The 25,066-nt window shown below is 43.6% G+C and overlaps 1 protein-coding gene across 2 annotated transcripts in view; it reads left to right on the top strand.

Annotated features, from left to right (window-relative positions):
• EYA3 (EYA transcriptional coactivator and phosphatase 3) overlaps positions 1-25,066 on the top strand; it is a 40,984-nt gene that overhangs the window by 12,069 nt on the left and 3,849 nt on the right. Inside the window, exons 3-14 of one of the 2 annotated variants that reach the window (XM_054292582.1) lie at positions 647-690; positions 2,683-2,762; positions 5,521-5,587; positions 6,352-6,494; positions 11,082-11,219; positions 16,651-16,733; positions 18,523-18,706; positions 19,880-20,019; positions 21,050-21,133; positions 21,688-21,777; positions 22,231-22,289; positions 23,634-23,791. In XM_054292582.1, coding sequence (XP_054148557.1) covers positions 647-690; positions 2,683-2,762; positions 5,521-5,587; positions 6,352-6,494; positions 11,082-11,219; positions 16,651-16,733; positions 18,523-18,706; positions 19,880-20,019; positions 21,050-21,133; positions 21,688-21,777; positions 22,231-22,289; positions 23,634-23,791 — 1,270 coding nt within the window. The remainder of the gene's footprint in view (positions 1-646; positions 691-2,682; positions 2,763-5,520; positions 5,588-6,351; positions 6,495-11,081; positions 11,220-16,650; positions 16,734-18,522; positions 18,707-19,879; positions 20,020-21,049; positions 21,134-21,687; positions 21,778-22,230; positions 22,290-23,633; positions 23,792-25,066) is intronic. The other variant, XM_054292583.1, reaches the window with a different exon arrangement.

Below are 25,066 nucleotides of genomic sequence, written 5' to 3'. Positions count from 1 at the left end.
AGTCAGTCATTCTGTGACAGATTATGAGACTCGATGGATCATCATGAATGAATGAGGTGGTAGTGGCATGTTCTTGCAGGAGAAACTCACCCTGGCATCCTTCTGAGGGTTTCACAGTAATTTTGTAGCCTGCAGAAACCAAATTTGTGTTCAAGCCAGTGCTGTCAGTGGTGTAATACCCTGTGCAGGAACAGGATCCAGCTGGCACCTCCAAAATGAGAAAAAGGGCTGTATTGCTTTTAGTCAGGAGTCAAAACTCCTAATTTGTTACAGAAAAAGAATTCATGTTCCTATCTTTATGCAATATTAAAATATAGGGGGGAAAGAGCAAAGTTTGTGCTGAACCTGTGCAGAATAAGATTTTCTTTAAATTTATGACTTGTTTTATTCAATTTTCACAAAATTGCCCTTACCAGCCATTTTTGTGGCTTTATATCTCAGCACCTGTAACTAACATGAATAGTTATTCAGTAATTCTGCTATATAAATCCATTGTTAGCCCTTGTTTTCTAATTAGGAAAAAGCTTGTTTTGAGATGAGGAGCCCATGGTTACACTGGTGGGTTCTGGAGTGCAGGACATTTAACCACCACTGTGAACCCTCCAGCTTGTGTTAGTTGTAGCTCTGAACATTTTTGTCTTTGCAGGTGAAAAAAGCCAAGATGCAGGAATCCAGAGACCAGAGCCTGAGGTATGGGGTTTAAAATTTGATTTTAGTGTGGAACAGTTCTTTATGGTCTTTTACAATTATAAAGCTTTCATTTTAGAAATTTGCCTCTTGATTTATTTTTTTACAGAGCTATGGAAAATAAAGTTGTATTTGGATTTGGTATAATTTTGATTAAGTTCCCAATGAAAAATAATTAACTAGCCCTGTGGTATAAGGCTTTTATAAAAGTGGTCACAAAGAGAATGGCATCAGCACATCTGTCTTTCAGAGAATGAGACTGAAATAACATGCATTTAATTTGGTGAGACTCAGGATATTTTAGTAATATCTGTACTACTGTTCTTGCTGAAACTGTGAGTAACTGCTTTGAGAAATGAAACTCTTGAATTGTAGCCTCTCCTATTTAAAGCTCTTGTGTGATATTATTTTTAACCTCAGTAGATGCTTTTGGATGTGTATTGTATTTAGAAATTAACTATTTTTATTACTTCTTATAATGAGAATAGCTATTTTAGGATTGATTCTGCTTCTCTGAGTAGCAGCAAATTCAGTGAGCAAAGATTTCATTTTGGAGTCTCTGCCATTCCAATAAGAGCAAGGAGGAAACACCATTTCTGCAGGAGTGATCATGTTCTATATTCTCAAAATTACAATTTTGATCTAATCACACCAGCTCCCTTTCTGGCCCATCTGAGTCAGAGAAATCAGATCCTAGGGAGAGTTATTCCCTCTCTTGGGTAGAGAGGTCTGGGCGTGTTGGGGGGCTCTCCCTTCTCCCTCTGTGCTATCCTGCTTCAGCACACCCACACCTTCCTATGGGCACAGGGAGCTCAAGATTTGAGTGTAAACATCCTTGGATTTTAAAATTGTGGACATCCAGATTTTGAAAACAGAAGAGAGGGTTAGGATAAAGCTATATTTCTAACTTGATTAAGTAATCTGTTTAAATATTCTGGCTCTGTTTTGCTAAAGTTATACATGATTTTAAGTTTGACCAATGGATTAATTTAAAAGAACTTATTGGACCTGTTTCTCCCTTTTTTCTGCACTGCAGGAGGTGAAGGAGGGAGAAAACATCAGTTTAGTTGAGCCCAGAAAGCAGGGATGGGTGGGGAAAGGTGTTGCAAGATTTGGGTTTATTTCTCATACAGCCTCCTGCTCCCTGTGTAGCCCAGCTCAGACACTTTAGGCTCTTCCTGAAAATTTAATTTATTTATCCAACACAAAACTGTGCAGTTGATTTTTGTTGGGATGCTGAGTGGAGTCAGGTGATGGAGGGAGGCAGAGAGCACCTTGCTTGGTGCACACCTGAGCTACAAGGTGCAGTTCCTTTGGCTCCTTCACCTTGAGAAACTGCAATTTCAAAATATCACAACAGCACACAGATGGCTCAAAACCTCATGAAAATCTGTGTTGCAGAGCTAGCAATAATAAAATTAAAGCCTGGATGGCAATAACCAAGGAAAAAACAGTTTCATTCAGAAATGATCTGTACTTCCTACTCTGTACATGAACAAAGCAACATCAACATGGAACTGAAACAACGTGGGACAAATCCAGAATAATCCAGCAACCTGCAAATATTTAAATGCAGAAGTGACCCCAGTTGAAGGATGTTTCAGCACTGCTCCTCAGGGACAAATGCAGCAGTGAGGCAATGGCCATGGCAGGGAGCTGTGCCAGCAGGGTCACACTGCACTGCTGGCAGCTCCTCCCTGGATGCTGCAGCCTGGGGACATGGAATGGAGATGCCAAGAGGTGTTTCTCACAGAAACCACCCTGCAGCCCCCCACTACCAAACCCTGGCCACTCAAACCCCATAGTTTGATGTCTAATTCCAGTTGCAGATCTCGCTCTCAGAATCTCTTCCTGAAATAGCAAAGAGCACAAGGCTGGGTTTTGTGAAGAGTTAGCTTGCCTTGCTCAGAAGGGTTGAACACAGAGGTTATGATGGCCAAGGATGTTAATTTTAGAGTTCCTAATGCTAACACTGAGCCTTTGTTGTCCTGGCAGTCATGTGAGCAGCACAGAAGTCAGTGAGCAGAAAACTGAATCTTCAAACCTTGGTTCAAACCTTCCCATGTCCAGTGAGAGTGAGTATCTGGAGTTCTCCCATTGTCTTTGCTCATGCCTTTCCCTGGTACCATGCTCCATCCACCACAAGCTTTGTCTCCTCCTTGTAATCCTTAGCCTGCTCTCACTATCAGTTGTAAAGTGAACATTTGCTGTGGTGTTTACAAAGTGTTAATGCCTGATGGGAAGGAAATATCTGTTTCTAACAAATATTTTTCTGTCACTGCCCCTCAGCTGGCTGTTGGGTGCTTTTGAGCACTGCTGTGTCTTATCTGCCTTAGACACGATTCTTCTTGAGGGTTGAGTCCATATCAGTTGTAATGCCTATTGTAAACATGTTTTATAAATCATTATCTCTACACAGCTGGTTGGGCCCTTTGTAGCAATATGCCATACACTTCATCTTAGACTCTGAATTGTATTGAATGGCTGCAGAAAGCTCTTAGGAAATAAACAGAGAGGAAACAGGCAGGGAATACAAAGGTTGCATGCTAAATGAAAAGTGGAGTGTATAATTTCTCTTGGAAAAAGAGAGTTGGAAGTTATTAGGAAAGTCAGATTCCTGTGTGAAATACCTTTGACTGCCAATACATATTTTGAAGTCTAAGCCAGCTCACCTTAGCTGAAGGTGTGTAAGGTGTAACTTCCCATTGTAATTGATTTAATCATTGCTATTTTAATCCATGAACTGTGGTGTTGCAGGAGTTATGGGAAATTTCATCCTGCAAAATCTGCTGCCTAACTGGATAAGCCATTTACAAATCCTAGAAATTCCCTGCAGTGTTATTGTGGGATTTTTTTGCTTTTTTCACCATTGCCTAGTTCTTTGTATGCAATTTATAAACACAAATTCTAGAAATATCATTACTACATAACTATTCAGATGAATATTGACTTTCTTTAAAAAACCCTGCAGATCCTCAACATGTGGGAACTGACAAATGTTAGAGGAAAGCCTTTAAGTCCAAAAGTTCTCAGTTTGTGTTTCCTGTTGTATCCTTGTGCTACATGGGCTCACACTGTGAGCAAAGGCAAACACTGAGGAGCAGAGGAAGGTGATTCATGGATCATTTGGGATCTTCAGCACATGTGGTTGATGGTTTGTACTTCTCAGCTGCTTGTGTTCAGATCACACAAAGAGAAGGTTTTTGGGGTGGCAGGATGCACATTGGGGTTAGAGCTGCCTGTGGCACTGTCCTGCTTTCCTCAGTGTAACTCAGGAGAGTTTACTACATGGTCATACAAGAGCAATAATTCAGGTCCAATATGGAAATCCCAAATTTTTTGAGCACATTATTGGGGCAGAGGATGCTGTTGTCCATAACCCTGATTTGGAGGCTGTTATTGAGTCACTCCAGAGGGAAAATGTGGTCTCTTGTAATGGTAGGTGTGGGGGAGCAGGGCCCCTGGGGATACACAGTTAGCCTGGATTAGCTCCTGGGCAAGCCTGGGTGCTTTGCTTTCAGAGGGGAATCAGCTGGATCCAGAGCATGCAGCTGTGTTTGCTGAGAGTTTGGGTATGGTGCTTGTAGGTCTGAGCTGATAAACCCATGTGCTTGCAGATACAGCCACAGCACTTGCTGCACTGTGGTGGTGCCATGTGCCACAGAGGCTACAGGGACAAATTCTGTGCTGGGCTCCTGCCACAGAGGCTACAGGGACAAATTCTGTGCTGGGCTCCTGCCAGGGATGCTGCACAGGGGCCAAATTCTGTGCTGGGCTCCTGCCACAGAGGCTACAGGGGCCAAATTCTGTGCTGGGCTCCTACCACAGAGGCTACAGGGGCCAAATTCTGTGCTGGGCTCCTGCCACAGAGGCTACAGGGGCCAAATTCTGTGCTGGGCTCCTGCCACAGAGGCTGCACAGGGACAAATTCTGTGCTGGGCTCCTGCCACAGAGGCTACAGGGGCCAAATTCTGCTGGGCTCCTGCCCATCATTGCTTTCCTGATGGACAGCTGAGTATTCAATCAGCTGATGTGATCCAAGGGTGTTTATTGGCTCTTGGATGAAGCCATAGGAGCCCAAGCCCCCCTCTCCAGCCCAGCCTGGAGTGCTGTAACAGAGCAATCTCACACAAGGTGAACCAGAGCTGTGCTGACTGAGAACATCTGAAACATTTCCTCTCTGGGTTGCCAGCTGAGCCACTCTGTCTTACCAGCTTCAGAGTGCAGTTGCTGTGGATTTATTGAAGCAGAAAAATCTGGTTAAATGTAACTGCCAGCTTATTTTAGAGGCACCTCTGAGCCTTGTGCACTGCAGCTGTGCTTCCCTGGATATTTGTGATTAAGTTCATTGAGCTGGAGCTGTTCCTTTTTGCAGGAAAACTCTTTGCTGGAGCCATGCATGGACAGAATACCTAGTGGAAGAGGAAAGCTTGGCAAAAGAGAGACCAAAGATGTTTGTTTTCTGCTCCAGGACAGAGAAATGTTACACTTGGTGCAGATGAAGCCCCTTTGACAAATATGCAGGGTTTTGGGGAGGACTGAAATCAGAGTTTTTTTTATGACAGTTGCAAAAAATTATGGTATGAGCTGATAAAGAGAAAGAGGGAGGAATAGTGTGACTCACTGATCTACCTGCTGTGAGCTGGCAAAATATTTTTGTGCCAGCTTAACAGTGTTTTTTTGAGAATTTGCTTTGAAACAGATATTCAGGGCACTAAAACTCTTTGTAAATACAGTGTGTTGACTAAAATGTGCCATGAGTATTGATATTTGTCTTTATTTGTTGGGTTTTGAAAGCACCTCTGTAATTACACAAACTTTTTTTTTTTTCAGTTATGACATGCACTGATTATATCCCAAGGTCATCAAGTGATTATACCTCACAAATGTATTCTGCAAAGTAAGTCAAGAAATTGTTACTGAGTTCTGTAATTCTTCTCTGAAGTATTTTTTTGTATCTCTATGCATTTCTCTAGTGCAGTAAATCCCACAACTGGGAGCAGATACTCATTGCTGAAGACACTGAATTTACAGAATTCACCCTTTAGCTTCAGTGACTGTTTTAAAAATGATAAATGAAAGCCCCACAAAGATAAATGAAGCCCTTCAAGTAATTAACGTGATAATCTTGATGAATAATGCACATGATATTTGTCAAATAAACAAATTGAAAATAAATAAATATAAGGGGAATATGAAATTTTCTCATCATTCACTGTGTTTTGGGATCTTTGTATTTTTTCCTGTTGGAGCAGGATGGGCTTTAAGCCCTGCTGCTTGTTTTTGTGTAGTTTCTGTGTGTGTGTGTCCCTGGTTCTTGCAGGTGCTGCTGAATTACAGCAGCTTCAGGGTGGCATGATTAGTGGGACTGACCACTCATACCTGTTGGAATGGGGATGTGTCCCTCCAGCCCACCCTGCCCTCCCAGTCCTGGATCTCTGGCACTGTGGAGGAGGGATTTTCCCTGCTGTCACTGCAGGCAGCATCTATAAACTCAGGAGCCTGCCTTGGGAAGCACAAGGAGCTTATTGCACCAAGAGGAATTGTCAGTCTGAGTGATTTCTCCTTTCTGGAGCAATTATTGAATGTGTCTTTTGGTTTGAAGGCTGAAAGCTGTGTAATGTAACCAGTTCTTTCTGATTTTTGTTCTCTCTCTTCCCCAAGGCCATATGCACATATCCTCTCTGTACCAGTGTCAGAAACAATGAGCCCTTACCCTGCTCAGCCTCAGTACCAAGCACTACAGCAGTCCCAGCCCTACACCATCTACCCCCAGACCACCCAGACCTATGGACTACCTCCTTTCGGTAAAAAGTCACTTCTCAAAGATTTCTCTGTGCCTGCAATTGCTCTTTTATGTCTCAGTAAAAAGCCAATGTTAAGCTTAACCAGGTGTGTTGGAGAGAAGGGTTTGTAGGAGAGCACATAGCTTAAATTGTAGATGGGCACTGATCTCTTGATGGGGCTTCAACTTAAAGAATAAGATTTTTTACAAAGCTGTTACTTTGGATCTCCCCATGAAGTTTGCCACATGGTTCTTGGTTTGGGATCATCATTGTCTCTAGTTGTGGTATAGCTGTGTTTGTGCAGTGAAATGACACAACACTCCATACTACAACTCCTTTTCTTCTCCTTTTCTTCTCCTTTTCTTCTCCTTTCTTCTCCTTTCTTCTCTTTTCTTCTCCTTTTCTTCTCCTTTTCTTCTCCTTTTCTTCTCCTTCCTTCTCCTTCCTTCTCCTTTTCTTCTCCTTTTCTTCTCCTTTTCTTCTCCTTTTCTTCTCCTTTTCTTCTCCTTTTCTTCTCCTTTCCTTCTCCTTTCCTTCTCCTTTCCTTCTCCTTTTCTTCCCCTTCCTTCCCCTTTCTTCCCCTCCTGTCTCCTCCTTTCTCCTCCTTTCTCCTCCTTTCTCCTCCTTTCTCCTCCTTTCTCCTCCTTTCTCCTCCTTTCTCCTCCTTTCTCCTCCTTTCTCCTCCTTTCTCCTCCTTTCTCCTCCTTTCTCCTCCTTTCTCCTCCTTTCTCCTCCTTTCTCCTCCTTTCTCCTCCTTTCTCCTCCTTCCTTCTCCTTCCTTCTCCTTCCTTCTCCTTCTCCTTCCTCCTTCCTTTGTTGTTAACCACAATTAAGACATTTTTATTTCATCTTTCACCAAATGAGAGCTCATGCTAAAATGTCTCCAAATTTACTTAGGCAAATAATTTCCTTAATTTGCTCTACTAACTGAGCCCTTTTAATAGCTATTCCAGTCTCTGCAAATGCAGCTCCCAAAAAATGGAAGGGAGCAGAGGCTGTTTTATCCCTTAGCAGGGAACACTGATGGGAGGGGGAGCATCACAGCACCATGCAGGGAACTGGGGGAGCCCCCTGTGGCAGTGCTGGGGTCACCACCCCTTGCAGAGGACATGGTGCTGTTGGATTTATGGTTGGACTCGATGATCCTAAAGGTCTTCTCCAACTTTTACCATTCTGTGATTCTAAATATGTCTCAGGCTTGTGGTTGTACTGCACAATATGCACTGAGCCTCTTGCAGATTTATCTGTAATGCTAAAATCTTGGTACCTTGATGTGTGTAAACATGAATCTTTCTTTAGTTAAAGAATTAGATGTCTTGGAATAAAAACAGCTAAATTTCTGGCTTTTGTTAGCTGCTGACAGAACATGGGCTTTTGTAAAGGTTACAAAACAATTGATTTGTCATTATATATTTGAAAGATGGTGGAGGAAAGATAATAAATCCAGACTTGGCTTTGTGAAACACAAGTTAAATTGCTAATACTGTAATTACTGATGGTTGCTGGAACATACTCTTCCTCACTGGGTGCCTGCACTTTGGTTTCAGTGCCTTGTTGCACTGGTTTTTGCTGGTTTTTGAGTGCCTGATGGTTTCCTTGGCTTCATTTATTTGGTGTTTTTTGATAGTGTGTTGTGCATGGTGCACTGAGGCTGCTTTGTGTGCTGTTGTGTGTTTTAATGTGTCACATGTTGGTGTTTTTAAAGACAAATATTTGTAAATATGTGGAGTGCTCCAGTGAGGTTGTTTAAAACAGTGGTTTAGACTTCTACAATTCTGAAAGGAAGGAGAGAAGGTGTAGGGGTTTTGTTAGAGTATTGTGTGTTTGATGTTTTGTTGGTTGCAGTAGTGGTGGCTGTATTTGGGGGGAGTGTTCATTTTTTTAAATCCAAATGCTCTGGAGTGCAAGGGTACTCAGCTGCTTCAATATCCTACTCTAAATGTAACACTGGAAATTCTTCTGAACACCTGGAAGGAGATTTGCATTTTCTGTTGACTTCAAAGGAGCTTTCATCTGTAAAATATCCAAAATGTCATCAGTTACTGAAATGTCTGGTGTTGATTTTAGGTCTGTTGTTAAACACCTGAATTTTTAGTGTTAGGAAGATGTTAAAAATCATTTCCAGTAATGGAAATCATAATGGAATGGTACCTGCTGGGTCATGCTGAGAAGATGGACCTTGCACAGTGTGATGGAGAGGTAGAAGTTAGAGCATTGAACACACACTCTGCAGAGGGAATTCTGGAAATTCTGCTCACAAAATCTCCAATGAGCAAGTGAGGGCCAACAACTTGGTTTTACCAGCACCAGAGGCTTTTACAGAGCTTGGTGTGTCTTTCTACCTTGTATTTGTTTCTATGCCAGAAAGAAGGCACCGTGGGTCCTCTAGCTGGAACAAACCAGCATGAAATTCAGGCAAGCTGACAAACACCAGCATAGCCTGGAGGTGGCTGAAGTCAGGATTCTCTTTTAGAGAAGGGATGAGCCATGCTCTTGCTGATTTGTCACCTCTCTTGGTGCTCAGTGCATTGTTCTGCATAGGATGCCCCTGTGGCCTGGAGAGATTTTATTAAAGAAGCATTAAAATAAGAGTGGTGACATCCAGGCTGCACAGCTGTAAGCTAGTATTAGAAACACCATGGATGTGATGGTTTACATTAACTCAAGAAAAATCTAACAGTGCTGGGATGTCCTGTGTGGGGCCTTTTCACGTCTGTAGATGTGTGCTGGGACATTCTGTGACACACAGTGCTGCCATTGGACGTGGCAGAGTCTCATTCCTCCTCTCACAGCTTCTCCTCCATCGTCCTTGAGGCTCTGCTAGTTTATCATACTGGCAGGACATTTGCCATCAGCCCAGGAGTGTGCCTGGGTGTAGAAAATATAAAAGACATGTCTGTAACAGCAGGACAGGGAAGGCAGGGGCTAAAGATGCCTTAGCACATTTCCTGAATCCCCCAGCCAGCCCTGCCAGCACCTCTGCGTGTGTCTGACCTGCTGCCACTCCCTGGGTGGGTTTGTGTTTCCCTCTCAGGTTCTTTGGCACTTCTGCATGTTGTGTGACCATCACATTGTGCTGCTGACTGCTCTCCTTGTCCCTCTGGTTTGTGCCCTAAGGAGCTTCTGGTTGCTGTCCCCTGTGAGAACTGCTCAGCCATTTGGGATGGTGGCACTGCCTTTCCAGGCTAAACAAACACAGCTACTCCCACTCTCCTTGGAGGATCTTTTTCACATATGTTTTGTTCTGGAGTTTCCACAGTCTTTCTTGAATCAGCCTTTCCTTTTTGTTTGCTAATTATTGAGGTTCTGGAGGCTTGAAACCTTAACAAAGACACAACTTGAGAGTCAAAGAATCAAACCCTATGCAGAGGGGAGTGATTGAAGTTGACTGATAGGTGTCAGTTCAACTTGAGAATCAGAGAGTCAAACCCTGGGGTGACTGTGCAGACAGGAGTGATTTAAGTTGACTGATAGGTGTCAGTTTGAGATCAGATATGTAAATAAATCAAAGGGCCATTGCAGAATTTAATTCTGACAAAGCTGCAGCATGGAGTGACCTCCTGGAGCTGTTGCTCATGTCCAGCTTGATGGAGTCTCTCCCATGTCATGTAGGTAAGAAACTGGAGCTCACAGCCCATGGCTTAGTCCTGCTGGAGTGGGTGAAGGCTGCAGGGGGCTTCTGCAGCCTTGGTACTGTTCTCAGGCTGTTTAAAAAGGAGGGTGCTCTTTCTGATGGCCCTGACCTCTGTCTAGCTCCAAACCTCCTTTGTCCCTCTGCTTTGCACACTCCTGCTTGTTTGTAAGTAGATTCTCTCAAAATATTTCTGCTTCCTAACCAGGGCAAGGGAGAATTGTCTTTACCTTTGGCTGTAGATGTGGGGACACTCAAATGAAAGCCTGAAGAGCCCTGAGGAGTGAGGCCTGGGCTGAGCAGCCTCAGTTGGGCACTGTTGGCACCCATCAGTGCAGAGACCTCACCTTACACAGCACCCAAGCTGAGCCACATGCTTGGTGTGCCCTGTGCACATAATTGCAGTCACTCTGCTCTCTGTGCTGTGCCCAGGGTTCTTACAAAAGCATTCCCAAACAACAGGAAGTCTGGAAGAAACATTCAGATTTTTAACTAATTTTTTAGCTCTATATTTGTTGTTGTCAGTCTGGGAAAATTACTGACTTGTGGCTTGGTTTAGAATATTCATCCCAAAGCCCAGTGAAGTAGTGGAGTTGAGCTTGGCCTATAGATCCCAGCTTTTGCCTCTCTGTCACAGCTGATGTCACTTGTAGTGCTGTGCAGCCCAAAGTCACAGCCAGTGTCAGGTCCTTTATCTGCATGGGCACTGAATCTCAGTGACACAAACAGATTTTAGTTAAAAGCTTTGCAAATTAATCTTCTTGGTGCTTTTAATTTTCTCTTTTTCAGCCATTTGGTCACCAGCTCTAATCCCTGCACAGCCTGACAGTCAGTGCTTACTATTGCCAAAATTAAACATTTTCCATGTGTCATTTGTTACTTGCTTTTGTGATGAGCAACAATCTTAATCTGAGGTAGGAGCATGCTGTTTGGTCCCAGCATATTTGTTTGTAACTGGTCCAATTTATCTGATTCAGGTGCACTGTGGCCAGGTATGAAACCTGAAAGTGGTTTAATTCAGACTCCATCTACAAGTCAGCACAGTGTTCTTACCTGCACTACAGGGTTAACCACAAGCCAGCCCAGCCCAGCACATTATTCTTATTCCATTGAAGGTAACTTGGCATGGTTTTTATCTGCATCTCTCTCCACCTAACTGAGTCCAGATACCAAACTAGAGAGGCCTGCACGCTTCTCCTTGGTTTGTGCATGCTTCTTGATGCTTTGCCTCTTTTCTCTTTGTGCCTGTGTGTTTGTGGGGTTGTGTTTGCTCCCCCCTGTGTGTGCACCAGGCTGGCTCGTTGGTGCCATGCTGCTGGGCTGGACAGGGTGAGGGGCAAATGGGAAGGGGAAAGAGACTCCTTGTTGTGTTCCTGCATGCTTTATTGGGAGTGCTCTTGCATTTCTCTTTGTTTGTGGTCTTTAGATTGATGGCAGGAAATATGCTGGCTCAGTGAGATTGTTAAACATTAGTTTTTAATTCCTTCTGGAGGTAGATGGCTCTTGAATGTCACAGACACAGGTTGGTAGATCTGCTAGGAAGTGAATTTCTCAGTACAGAACTACCATTAAAATATTATCATTGCTGGAATTGCCACATCTAAGAAGGCAGGTGCTGAATTTCACCAGCTTCCACAGCAGTGAATATATCAGATAGCTGAATAATGGAATATTGTTGCTTATGGCACCTATCTGCAAATTGATACCTCTTCTTTAGGCTGGAATTTGTCATTTATGTATAGAACTACCATTAAAATATTATCATTGCTGGAATTGCCACATCTAAGGAGGCGGGTGCTGAATTTCACCAGCTTCCACAGCAGTGAATGTACCAGATAGCTGAATAATGGAATATTGTTGCTTATGGCACATGTGTGCAAATTGATACTTCTTCTTTAGGCTGGAATTTGTCATTTATGTATAGAACTACCATTAAAATATTATAATTGCTGGAATTGCCACATCTAAGAGGGCAGGTGCTGAATTTCACCAGCTTCCACAGCAGTTTTTAGGAGTGAATATACCAGATAGCTGAATAATGGAATATTGTTGTTTATGGCACATATTTGCAAATTGATACCTCTTCTTTAGGCTGGAATTTGCCATTTATGTTTTGGTGACAAATGGTGAAAATTTGTCTCTTTCTCTGGAAATTTTATAAAGCATTTCAGGAATTTCTAATCTATGCCTTGTGGAATATTTTCACAAAATAATTCAGGGACTTGAGGAAATTTTCAGTTCAGCTTCCTGCTCAAAGAGTAGTTGCTGCAGAATTCAGAACTAGATTGCTCAGAGCTTTATCTAGGTACATCTCCAAAACCTCCAAGGCTGGAAATTTTGCCAGTTCCAGAACCTGACTGTCATTATGATGAATTTTTTTTTCTTTTATTGACTCAGAGCTTTCACTTTTCCATGTTCTGACCATTTCTCTCCTGCTGCTGCTGCTGCACACCTGCAAAAAGAGCTTGTGTCTGTCCTCTCACTAATGTCCCTGCAGGTACCAGCAGGCTGCATCAGGTCCCCAAAGCCACCTCCTCTCCTGGCTGGACAGTCCCTGTCCCCTGAAATGCCCCTTGCAGGGCACATTCTCCAGATCCCTGGCTGGTTTGGTGTCTCTTTAGCAGGATTTTATCTGCTGAATTTTATCAACACTGAATTTTATCAACATGTTTCTTGTGCTTGAGGGACCAAACTGAATGCCACAACCAGATGTGGCCTCATGTGAGCCAAGAAAAGGAGGATAATTCTTAAAATTAGCAGTGAGTGGGTTTTAGCATGTCTCTCACAGAGGAAAGTCATTGGTATGTCGTGGTACTTGCTCAGCTTGCATTATTGAGACAGTCAATGGCCAGGTGTAGTATTTATCCTTAATTTACTTTTCTCATGCATAACTGCATTCATAAATTACCTGCAATGAACTGATCATTTTTTGTGAGCACACGGGCTCCAGAAGCAGCAGGACCAGAGTTTTATTCATTGATTGAGGGAAAACAACTTTGTGCATCTTGAGCAAACCACTCTGGAATTCAGTTAGTTAAATAAAAGGGAAGCAATACTGGAAATTCTCCCTTTTTCCAGCATAACCCTCCTTCCCCCAGCAGAATGATTCACTGATTTCACAGACCAGCTGGAGTTGCCAGGGCTCAGGGATGGTGCTACACAAGATTTCCCATGAAGGGCAGGTGGATCCCTGGGGGTGCTGAGGGGACAGACCCATGCCAGGCCTTGTTCTGTGAATTATAAAATCACAGACTTGTTTGGGTGGAAGGAACCTTAAAGATGATCCCCTTCCAACCCCTCTGCCATGGCAGGGACACTTTCATTATTCCAGGTGCTCCAAGCCCTGTCCAGCCTGGCCTTGGGCACTTCCAGGCATCCAGGGGCAGCCACAGCTTTGCTGATCATCCTCACAGCCAAGAATTCTTCTCAATGTCCCATCTAACCCTGTCCTCTGGCAGTGAGAAGCCATCCCCCTTTTCCTGTCACTCCATCCCTTGTCCAAAGTTCTCCAGCTCTCTCTGAGCCCCTCTGGATGCTGGAAGGGGCTCTAAGGTCTCCTGGAGTTTTCTCTTCTGCAAACTGCTCACCCCCAGCTTTGTCAGGCTTTCACACAGGAGAAGGATTTTAATCTGTGCTGCTGGGAGAATGTGTGATGTGAGAAATTCCCCTGCAGGCTGCTCTCTGAAAGTGTGCACAAGTCACCCCAAAGTGTGCGAAAGTCACTCCAATGGTGCAAATGCTGTTGCTTTTTGGAAAAACTTTTTGCAGACTTGCAGGAAACTTTTCCATTTTCAAATTTGCTGTATTTCCTTCTCAAGCAGCTCACCAAGGGTTCAGGCCAGTACAGGGGCTGGTGCCAGGGAGGTGTTGAAAGGATGGACAGAGTTGTTTCAATAGTAATCCCTGGGATATCTCAATAATAATCCCTGGAATATCTTTCTTTTCTCTCCACTCAAATCAGGATGAGACACAGCTGTACAATGGTGCTGACCCACTGGAGGGGAATTTCCGTGCATGGTTCTGGCTTTGGCTCTTTGGAAATGATTGAAGCAAAGCAGATTGGGATTAGTAAGGTAGAGGCAGGAATGTAATGTCAGAGGATGAGGTCTGAAGTGAGGGATAAAGAAAGGAAAAGAGTCATGGCATCTTTAATGCAGTACTTGTGTTTGCTGGTCTTGAAACCTCAGCCCTTCAAGTCATGTTTAGCAAATCTTTGCCAAATATTTTTGCATAGTTCTGACCCATTCACAGGTTAAAGGAAGTGGCCCACAGTGCAGGAAGAATTGGTTCATCCGTGTGGTGGGAACTGTTTGAAAAAAATCTGGTATGAAGCAATGTTTAGATACAGGATTATTAAAAAGACCTGTTGGAGGGAGACCAGAGTTAAAATAAACAATGAAGTCCATGTGAGGGAATGCCAAAGCTTTTTTCTCATTTCTTAACTTCTGTAATCAATCTGAGTGGAGAAGCAGCCTGTGCAGAGCATTACAGATAAGAATCACTTTCTGTTTCCTCTCCATAGCAGTCTTGAGAGCAGTGGTGTAACAGTTTGTCTTCCAGAGAGCTGCTCTGCTCTGGCTGCAGGTTTGTTCACTTAGCAAGGGTCTTTTCTGGAGAGCTGAGCTTCACAGGGACCTAGGAAGGGACCTTCTTTTAAGGTGATACACCCTGATAGTTTCCATAATGTGCAAGGAAGGAGCTTTATTTGGAAACTGCCCCTGGTTTTGAGCAGTTGTTTATGAGGAGTGTTTGTGGCAGCTTCCTGGGCTCACACAGCTGGGATTCAATACCTGTGGAACTGCTGCAGGCCCTTGAGTGTCTTCACTGCCATTATTGCTGTTCAGTGCAGCAATTTTGCCTTTTTCTAAATGTTTCTGGGGCTGATTACTTCCCTTTGTTTCTGCTTCCACAGAGATGTCACCCTGTGACGGTGTTCACAGGGGTGTTAGGATGAGGGAAGGGATGAGGATCTGACTCCATGTTTCAGAAGGCTGATTGATTATTTTATGATGTATATTACATTAAAACGATACTGAAAGGATAGAAGAAAGGATTTCATCAGAAGGCTGGCTAAGAATAGAAAAAAAAAAGGAATAACAAAGGTTTGTGTCTCGGACAGAGAGTCTGAGACAGCTGACTGTGATTGGCGATTAATTAGAAATAAATAACCCCATGAGACCAATCCCAGATGCACCTGTTGCATTCCACAGCAGCAGATAATCAATGTTTACATTTTGTTCCTGAGGCCTCTTCAGCTTCTCAGGAGGAAAAAATCCTAAGGAAAGGATTTTTCATAAAATGTATCAGTGACATCACCCTTCATATTTCTCATCTCCTGTAAATCCTGTGTATTTCTAGACATCTTTTAAGATCTGTTTCTTTTCTAAACTTTTTTGAGGTGTATTTTGGATGCATTCCTCTTTCCTGGAGGCACCAGGTAGTATTGGTGCTTCCCATAGCACAACATACACTCATTAAGAGTTCATGGTGGGTCTGTTTTCCTGGGGGAGCAGGACTGAATCCTTCAGAAGTTTGAGTTCTTGGAGTGAATTTTATGTTGTGGTATTTGCAGAAAATATGGGTTTTTCTCAGAGTGATGGTAAGGTAGGGATACTGTGAATTTCTGCAAGTCTATATAAGCATCTGAAAGTGATTTTTTTGGTTTTATTTGTGTGCAGAGGAAGGTGGTTTAGAAAATAGTTCTTGGTGGCATCTGGTTTTGTACATTCTGGTTTTGTTCCTGCTGGTTTAATTATTTGTTGTTATTCTTGTGAGTCCCAAACCTCCATGTTGAGGAATGTTTAATGGAGTGGCCCTGTGTCTGTAATCCCCCAAAAACTGCTAAACCACTGGTGTTCCCAAGTGCTGCTCTAGCAGCCCCTTCTGTGTTTTGGGAGAGCTGAATGCAGTGACACAAAGCTTAGGAAACATCTTCAAGTTGGTGCCAACAACTACACATCCCTAAGAACTCATCCTGTGAGCTGTTGACAGATTATTTCAGAAAATCACATCCAAAAAGCATTTCTAGACACAGGGATGTTGGGAGAGATGCTCACTTTCTCCAGGAGGAAACACTCTGTTTCTACTATGTAAAACTTCTTAATGTTTCCTTAAATTTTAAATCTAATTAGACTAAAAATGCTAAGTTTGATGCATTTTTAACAGAACTGATTTAAACACATTCATGTCCTTTTTCTTGATTTATTCTGATTCATTTTCATCTGCTACTGATTGATCATCAGAATGGGACTGTTGTCTTATCAAATATGTAAAACCTTTTTAATTCTACATCAATTGCTTAGCAGCCATGGAGGGAAAAGGTTTCTGAACCATTGGAAAGGACTGGTTTTAAAGATGTACTTGCTCTTCTTTCCTGTAAACCCAACTGAAATGTGTCAAAATCTGGTGTCAAACACACCGCAGTCCTTTTCTGGGTGTTGGTAGCAGAGTGCTGCTTGCACGTTTGCCTAGTAAGTATTTATTTCACAACTTCTCATTTCTTCTGCTTTTCTAGAATATTTAATGCAGTAATTCTCAATTTTACAGCATCAACTACCAATGCCAGTCCAGTCTCTACATCCTCAACTGTTGTCAATATTTCCACATCAGCAGTAGCCAGCATCTCACAGGTAAAACCTCCTTGGTAAATTTATATGTACCATCTCCTTTACCTTTGTTTAACAAGTTGATCAAAATTATCATGGAAATATCACTTGTGGTACTGGAGCTGTGGGGCTCAGGGTGTAACTCAAATCACCAAATCACTCCTGCTGTCTCTTTGACCATGATGCTTCTCCCTTTGGCCTTTGCAACAAACTCACTCCATCTGTTCAGAGCTGTTGTCTCATCTGCAGATTGTGAGGTGAGTCCTAAAACTGAGATCTCTGCAGGAGAGGTGGAGGGGAAGAACCAATCCAGCTGTGTTGAGGACTAAACCTGCAGGGAGGATTAGAGTTGGGTGTTTTCTTGACACCTTTGTTCTCCCTCAGCAAGAATAGGAAATGAGGTTGTACCCAAACGAACCCAACCCAATAAATTAGGGTGTGCATTCTGATGGTAGAGTAGAACAAAGTGAGAATCCCTGCAAGCTAACAGAGACCATTTCTCCCTGCCTTTTTCCTCTGTGGGTGGTTAACAGCCATTCTGAGCTCTTGGTTATACAGAGGAAGCTTTCAGTGTCCAGCTTTTCAGAAAGAGAGTACAGGAAGTGTGGAAAATGCAATGGATGCACAAAAATCCCTCTGTGCTTATGCTGTTGCTTTTGAAACATTAACTTGTTTGGAACTGTAAGGGGAAAAAAATATTTTCTTTTAGTATTTCAGACCAGGGTTCCTGGTGCACAAAGCCAGGCTGCTCTTCAAGGGAATCAGGAGAGCACTGTGTACCAGATTAGTGTGATGACACATTTGCTTTTTTTACTGTCAGTAGCAGAAGGTGACATCCTCAAGCACAGCTCCAGGTGCTGAGCAGTCTCCTAAATGAATTAAGTGCTTTTCATAAATGGATGCCTTCCAGCATGCAGAATTATTGCTTGATGAAGTCAGCACATGACTAAGAGCCATTTATCCTGTAGTTGTGCCCTCAGCAAGGCCCAAGGTCACTCTCTGTCACTGTCAAATGCAAGACAAAACCACACATTCCAGAGCACAGAGTGCACTGATGTCTTGGCATCCACTCAACTCTCCTGTTGTTGTCTGTTCAGTCATTATGAATTAATTTTTGCAGCCACTGGAAGCAGAAGAATGGCCCTGTGATCACTGGTGTCCTCTGCAGGAGCCACTGGGCAGCCAGAGCTGTCAGCCCTTTTTGGGAATGTCTTCATATGCAGAATGAAACAGCATAAAGTCAGCCTGTGCTCTTGCTGGGATTTTTTTGGACAGGATATTGTGGTGGAGTCCCAGGACGAGGGAAAAGATGAGAATCTTGACTCCATGTTTCAGAAGGCTGATTTATTATTTTATTATCTATATAATTATATTAAAACTATATAAAATATTATACATAAAAATAATATATATAATATATATTTAAAATATATTAAATGTAAGACTATATATATAATTATATTAAAACTGTACTAAAAGAATAGAAGACAGGATTTCATCAGAAGGCTTGAAAGGAATGGAATGATTATAATATGTTGTGACTGACCAGAGAGTCTGAGCCAGCTGACTGTGATTGGCCATTAATTAGAAACAACCACCTGAGACCAATCACAGATGCACCTGTTGCATTCCACAGCAGCAGATAATCATTGTTTACATTTAATTTCTGAGGCCTCTCAGATTCTCAGGAGAAAAGATCTAGCAAAGGATTTTTCATAAAATGTGTCTGTGACAGGAATTTCTTGTACAAAAGCCAGAGGTTCAGAGTGTTTTCTAATGAGGTATCCTACCATCACTAACTCTTTCCCAACAGGAATATCCTACCTACACCATCCTTGGCCAGAGCCAGTATCAGACCTGCTACCCAAGCTCAGGCTTTGGAGTGGTGCCACCAGCAGACAGCAGCACAGAGAGCCTGGCCCTGGCCACCACCACGTTCCCAGAGGAGAAACCAAATGCCCTGGTGCCAGCTGGGGCAGTGCAGAGACCTTCCTCTGGTGAGGCTGGGGCTGTGGAATCCCTCTGAAATTCCCTGTGAAATTCCCCTGAACACTGCAGGGGCAGGTGTGGGGAAACATCTCCAGAGGGTACCTGCAGCATCTTGGCATGCTGGGTACTGGCCTTCCTTGGCAGAACCTTCCTGAGACCTCCTGGGTGCAGAGTATTATGGTGCGCCAGCCAAACTGAGGTATCAAAAACCTTCTACTGCTGCCATTGCAGGACTCCTAGCACTGCTCTGTGTGCCCCAGGGAGAGGGAGCACTCTGAACACCTGCCTGCAGGAGAGAAAGATGCAGGAGGTGATGTGCTCTGTGTCCTCTGTCCCTAGGAATTGTGTTCTTAGCCATAGCAGAACAGGCTCCATCCCATCTCCCTGTCACTTATGGCCATCCTGCTTGGTCATGGCCAAGGCTGTCTCCAGGGCCAACATCATCACTGTTACTCTTTTATATTCAACTTTCTATTAAATAAAATAGACATAGTCGAGTAACAGAGTAGTTCCAGTAGTGGAACTCCAGTAATAGAGTAGTGAAATGACTGCTCTGCTCTGGCTCTGCTCTGCAGGCAGTAGCTGTTGCAATAGCTCAGTTCTGGGGGACTGAATTGAGGAGACAGAGCTGTTTTGAAATGATGGGATGAAGAAATCATGGTTTGTTACAGGGCTTTGCAAGTGTTCCTCAGGGTGAGAGAGATAGACTAGAATCTTGGCTTCAAGATCAGAAGGCTGGATTTATTATTTTATGATATATAATACATTAAGACTATACTAAAAGGAGTAGAGAGAAAAGTTCAGAAGCTGCTAAGCTAAGAATAGAAATTGGAATCAATAACAAAGGAGCTCTCTCTGATCTGTCCCAGAGAAAGGCTTGTCTTTTGATTGGCCCTTAATTGTACACAAGCAACGTGGGCCAATCACAGGTGCACCTGTTGCTTTCCACAGCAGCAGATAACCATTGTTTGCATTCTCTTTCTGGGGCCTCAGCTTCCCAGAAGAGGGAAAATCCTAAAGAAAGGATTTTTATGAAAAAATGTCGGTGACAATGGTTTGTGTTCTAATCAAGGTTCAACTATTACTGCATCCACATAGTAAAGTTACATCTTAGCTTTTGCTGCATTGGTGTTTGTTTTTGGACACAAGGGGATGAGAGCTGTGTGATTTCTTTCTTCCAGGAGATGCATCCACAAGTCCTCTGCTACCAAGAGCAACAGCAAGTAAAGAGTTAGATGAGCAAGCAAGAAAAAACATCCCTGGAAAGAACAGAGGGAAGAGGAAAGCAGATACCTCCTCCTCCCAGGACAGTGAACTGGAGGTAAATAGTCCCCAGCACTGGGGCTGTGGCTTTGCCTGCCTGAGCTATGAGAGCCTCCAGGGCTGCAGATCCTGTACCTAGACAGTGAGATCCTGTTCCCAGTGATGTCCCAGCACTGCCACATCCACCCAGGGAAGGAGCTTGTCTGTCTCCACTTGCAATCTCCCATGCTGCAAATTTCCCCTTCTACTTCCACAGCAATTTTCCATCTGCCACTACTGAAAAGAATTTGTCTCTGTCTCCTTTGCAGTTCCCTTTCAGTTAGTTGTGGTCTCCTGTTGGATATCCTTTAGTCTCCTGTTTGCTGAGAGAAGCCATCCCAGTTTCCTTAGCCTCTCCTGTGGGCTGCTGACCATCTCAGTAGCGTTTTGCTGGCAGCTCTCATTTCCTCACAGACCCCTGGGACCAGGGATGCAGTCTGGGGTCACCTTCCCAGTGCCAAACAGGTTGAGACATCACCTCCTTTCTGGCACACATGGCACACTCCAGCAGGAGAATCACCTGCTCCACAGGGAGAGAGTGCTGCTGGCTTGTCCTGGTGTCCAATTTGCCCTCCAGCTCCTTCAGAACCAGTGTGAGGGGTTTTCCACCCCACCTGTTGGCCCAGCTCTCAAAGTCCCTCTGTACCAAAGCTCTGCCATTCCTCGTGGCAGCCCAGTGCCTTATTTATAACAAAGGTTTCTCTGGCAAACACCAAGGGCATGCACTGGTGCTCTCCAGATCACAGGAAGTACACTTCACCTCAGCACGACTCTAAAATTCATTAGCACTCTAAGCTTCATTTTCATAACTATAAAAGCAAGAGAAGCTTTTGAAATAGTTTGACCAAACAGCCATAGCCTGAATGTGTGCTTATAAATAAACTGCCCTGCAATAAACTGAAGAATTGAATGTTTTCAGCCTCTAGGATGACAATTGTTCATACCTGTTAGAGCATACTGCAGCTAAGCACAAAATGAAAACTTGTTCCTTTATTGCAGTTCAGTGCCTGGAATCTCTCAGCTCTAACCTCCTGTTGCTCTCTCTGCAGAGGGTGTTTCTCTGGGACCTGGATGAGACCATCATCATCTTCCATTCTCTTCTCACAGGGTCTTATGCTCAAAAATATGGCAAGGTAATACTGAATTTTCCATGGAAGAAATATTTCTGTCGTGCAGAATTGAATGTTAGTCTTTGGAGAAGGAATAGTTTGGGGTTTTTTAAACTCTCTGTGGTGGTACTTTTAAGTTGTTGGCAGTTTGGGGCAGGGAAGGAACTAAATTTGGCTTTATACAGAGCTAGGACATGGACATCACCACCATGTCCCTTCTTAAAATGCAAGTCTGTCAAACTGTTTCACCCTCACTGGGAATAACTGAGGTCCTTGCACATAGGGGAAAGAAGTGGTTTTTCTCTCCCAAAAGACATTGTAGATTTTTGAATGTTTTGTATGTGCTGACTGTGAAAATATATCAGTCTCTCCTGTGGGGCACTGAAGGGTTTGGTTTTTTAATTGAGTTGTTTAAAATACTAGGGAAATTGCAGTTAACACCATTGAATGTAGCTGGAATTATGCCAGGTTTGATATACAGTGGAAACTCTGTGCAATTTAACTGATGAGAGATTTGTGACAATTCCTTCCTGCCTGTATCCACAGTGCATTTGCATTTTCTTTTTGTTTTTTTCCAGGATCCAACTCTAGTGATTGGCTCAGGTCTGTCCATGGAGGAGATGATTTTTGAAGTTGCTGATACTCACTTGTTTTTCAATGACTTGGAGGTACATGGCAAATGTTTGAAAGGCAGAACTCCACATTACCATGTCAGAATTACACCTCACTCTGTGAGGCCTCTGTGCTTCAGAGCCTCTTATGTACTTTATATATATACTCTTACATACTCTCTATATAAAATTATATACTAAAAGTAAGCACAGCCAAATCAGGGGGGCACTCTTAGCTGGGAGGAATTCTGCAGCCTTCCAGTGTCAGGAGCTCTCTCAGTTTCTGCTGGGTTTTTACTTGGACCTGTACAAATAAAAACAGTGATGTCTGATCCATCCTGGATTTGCATTTCTGAGCTGATGAGCTCTTCTCACTGTGGCATGGCTTGTTGCTGTTGGGAAGTGTGAAGGGATTGGTTTCTATCACAGTTTCTTTAATCTGTAAATGTCATTGTGTTTCTGGATTACCACAACGTGACTTTATTTTTGTGGTTTTTTTGTCTTTACCAGGAGTGTGACCAGGTGCACATAGAGGATGTGGCATCTGATGACAATGGCCAGGATCTAAGGTTGTACTGATGAATGCAGGAAATGTGTTGCTGATGTACTCAGGTTTTGTGAAGACTTCAAATGCAGATGGGGTTCAGGGATGGAGCTCAGCATTGTGCCAGGAATGAAACCTGGCACAGTGTTTGTTTGCTGGGGGGCATTTCTTTAAAGACCTACAAAGCATTAAGAGTTTTGAAATGATATTGTGACTTACATTGTCCACTGTTGAATGCTGCTCAGTGCTCAGTGACAAGGAGAGCCAGCACTGCAGATCTCATGATGACAGCATTAGATTGGTAACCTAATCTAATGGTTACTCAGATTAGTGGAAAAAGTCCCTGCCTGTGGCAGGGGTTTAGAATGAGATGATCTTCAAGATCCAGTCCAACCTAAACCATCCTGTGATTCCATGTTCTTGACCTTTGGAAGTCCCCCTGTGGTTTGCATCCCTCTGAGAGCTTGTGGTGCTCACTATCAAACAGGGGGAGGAAGGTTTTTTACTGAGCTGAACTGGCTCATGAAAAAAGTCTGAGAAAGATCTGTCAGGGAGAGAGAAATGCAGAAAAAGTGGTGAAGCAGGACTTGCTTTCTGCAGTTATAAACTGGTGAAGCTCTGCTTGTGGAGCTGCAGCTGTGATGGAAGGACATGGGTGCTGTGTTTGGAAGGTGTGCTGGGGTTTGTTGCTGCAGGATGGGGAAGGGGTCAGTGGGAAGGATGCTCTGTGTGGCAGAGGAGTGAGCAGCCAAAGAGTAAAGGAAGGTTTTGTAGTGAAGGGTGTGAGAGGAGTTGTATCCGTGCAGCAGCTGGGTGTCAGCATTCCCACAGGAGCCAGGCTCTGCTCCCCAGGTGCTTGTGCAGCTCCTCTCTGAGCTGTTCTCCAGCTGCTGCCATCAGCAGCCTCACCAGAAATGCCTCAGTGCTTCTGCTGCTGTGGCACACCCAATGTGGGTGTGAGGGTCCCAAGGACAAGGGGAGAGATGAGAATCTTGACTCCATGTTTCAGAAGGCTGATTTATTATTTTATCATATATATTATATTAAAAGGAAATGATAAACTAAAACTATACTAAAAGAATAGAAGGAAGGAGACATCAGAAAGCTAGAAAAGAACGAATAGTAAAACACAAGACAGTCTGACACAGCTGGACCATGATTGGTCTTCAAGTAAAAACAACCCACATGGAACCAATCAAAGGTGCACCTGTTGGTCAGCAACCTCCAAACCACATTCCAAGCAATCAGATAATCATTGTTTCCATTTTGTTTCTGAGGCCTCTCAGCTTCTCAGGAGGAAAATCCTGGCAAAGGTATTTTTCAGAAAATAATCAGTGACACAGCTAACACATCTGCTTTCCTGCAACAGCAACTACAACTTCTCCACGGATGGGTTCAGTGGCTCGGGCAGCAATGCCAACCACAGCTCCTCAGTGGGAGTGCAGGGCGTGGACTGGATGAGGAAATTGGCCTTTCGCTACCGCCGGGTCCGCGAGATCTACAACAAGTACAAAACCAACGTGGGAGGTGAGTGGGCACTGAGGGTGTGAGGTGGGGCCAGACTCCACCCTTCCTGTGTGACATGAGGAGTAAAGCATTCTCCTAGTGCTAACTGGGATCAGATTCCCATGGAATCTAAGAGGGTTCTTGTTCCAAAAGCTAGCAGTGTGCCAGTGCAGGCTGTGATTTATCATGCAGGTAAGGATGGGCACTCAGTCCTAGAGGCAAAGGTTTGGTGCAGATAATGTCCCTTTGCTAATTGGGTGTGAAAGGCTGCCTGGCACCCTGCTCAGCTGTGGCCTGAACTTACCCTGCTGCTCAGGAGCTCTCATTCATGTCTGCACAAAGTCCCTTTGCTCATTTCATTGTCAGGAAATACAGCGGTCACCCCTGGGCTGTCGGGCCCACAGTTTGATATGACTTCTCTGCTCTCTCTCCACAAAGTCATTTAAAGCCAGTTTGATATGACTTCTCTCCTCTCTCTCCACTAAGTCACTTAAAGCCTTCGAGTTTCACTTCCCTTTCAACTCCAAAGCAGTCATAATCATGCAAACCACAGTGAGCAAATGGAGATGAATTTTCTGTTTTGTCTGAATCTTGGCATTGCCATCCCCATAAAAGGAACATTGCTCACCTGGTAGGGTGGCTTGGCTTGGTTGGTTGTGGGATTGGCTACCCTTTGCCTAAACAAAAACCTTGATAAATGTATTTTTGGGACATATTTTCTAAAAACCAGGTGTTCATAGCTACAGCTTTCAGCCTTAAAAATCTGCCAGTACAGGTCTGCAGTTCAGTGTGCTGCAGTTACCTGATTACTTGTAGGGGGAATCAGATCATGATTTCATATTTTACTTGTGGGAAACATAGATGCAGAGTTTTTGAGGACTTATAGAAAGCTGCATGATGAAGCAGCTGTCAGTGCAGCCTCTGGGTCCCTCTGTGGCCTCAGTGTAGCAGAAGGATGCAGTGAGGGGGGGCTCAAACCTCATGGATGGAGATTGGAGAGATGTGCAAGCTCCATGTGCTCCTTTCTTGCTGTGTTTACTGTCAGGAGCAGAAATGGGCTTCACTTCTGTCTGCTTTTAATTCAAAACTGGAGGCTTGAAGAAAATTATATCTAAAAGCAATTACAAGCGGGGGAATAAAATAAGGGGGGTAGTTAAAAAATATATATATAAAAGGGCTTAAAGTGGAAAAGGTCCTTGGAAAGCAGAAAGTCAGAGAGGGAGACTGTAGGAGTTCCTTCCCCTGCTCTGTGGCCTTGGACCCCTGCTACTGCAAGTGCTTTGTGCAAGAGAAGTG

Source organism: Melozone crissalis, unplaced genomic scaffold (genome assembly GCF_028551555.1).
Source record: "Melozone crissalis strain CALT ecotype California unplaced genomic scaffold, PUWL_Pcris_2 ptg000111l_1, whole genome shotgun sequence".
Taxonomy (NCBI): domain Eukaryota; kingdom Metazoa; phylum Chordata; class Aves; order Passeriformes; family Passerellidae; genus Melozone; species Melozone crissalis.
This window is presented reverse-complemented; position numbering and strand designations above follow the sequence as displayed.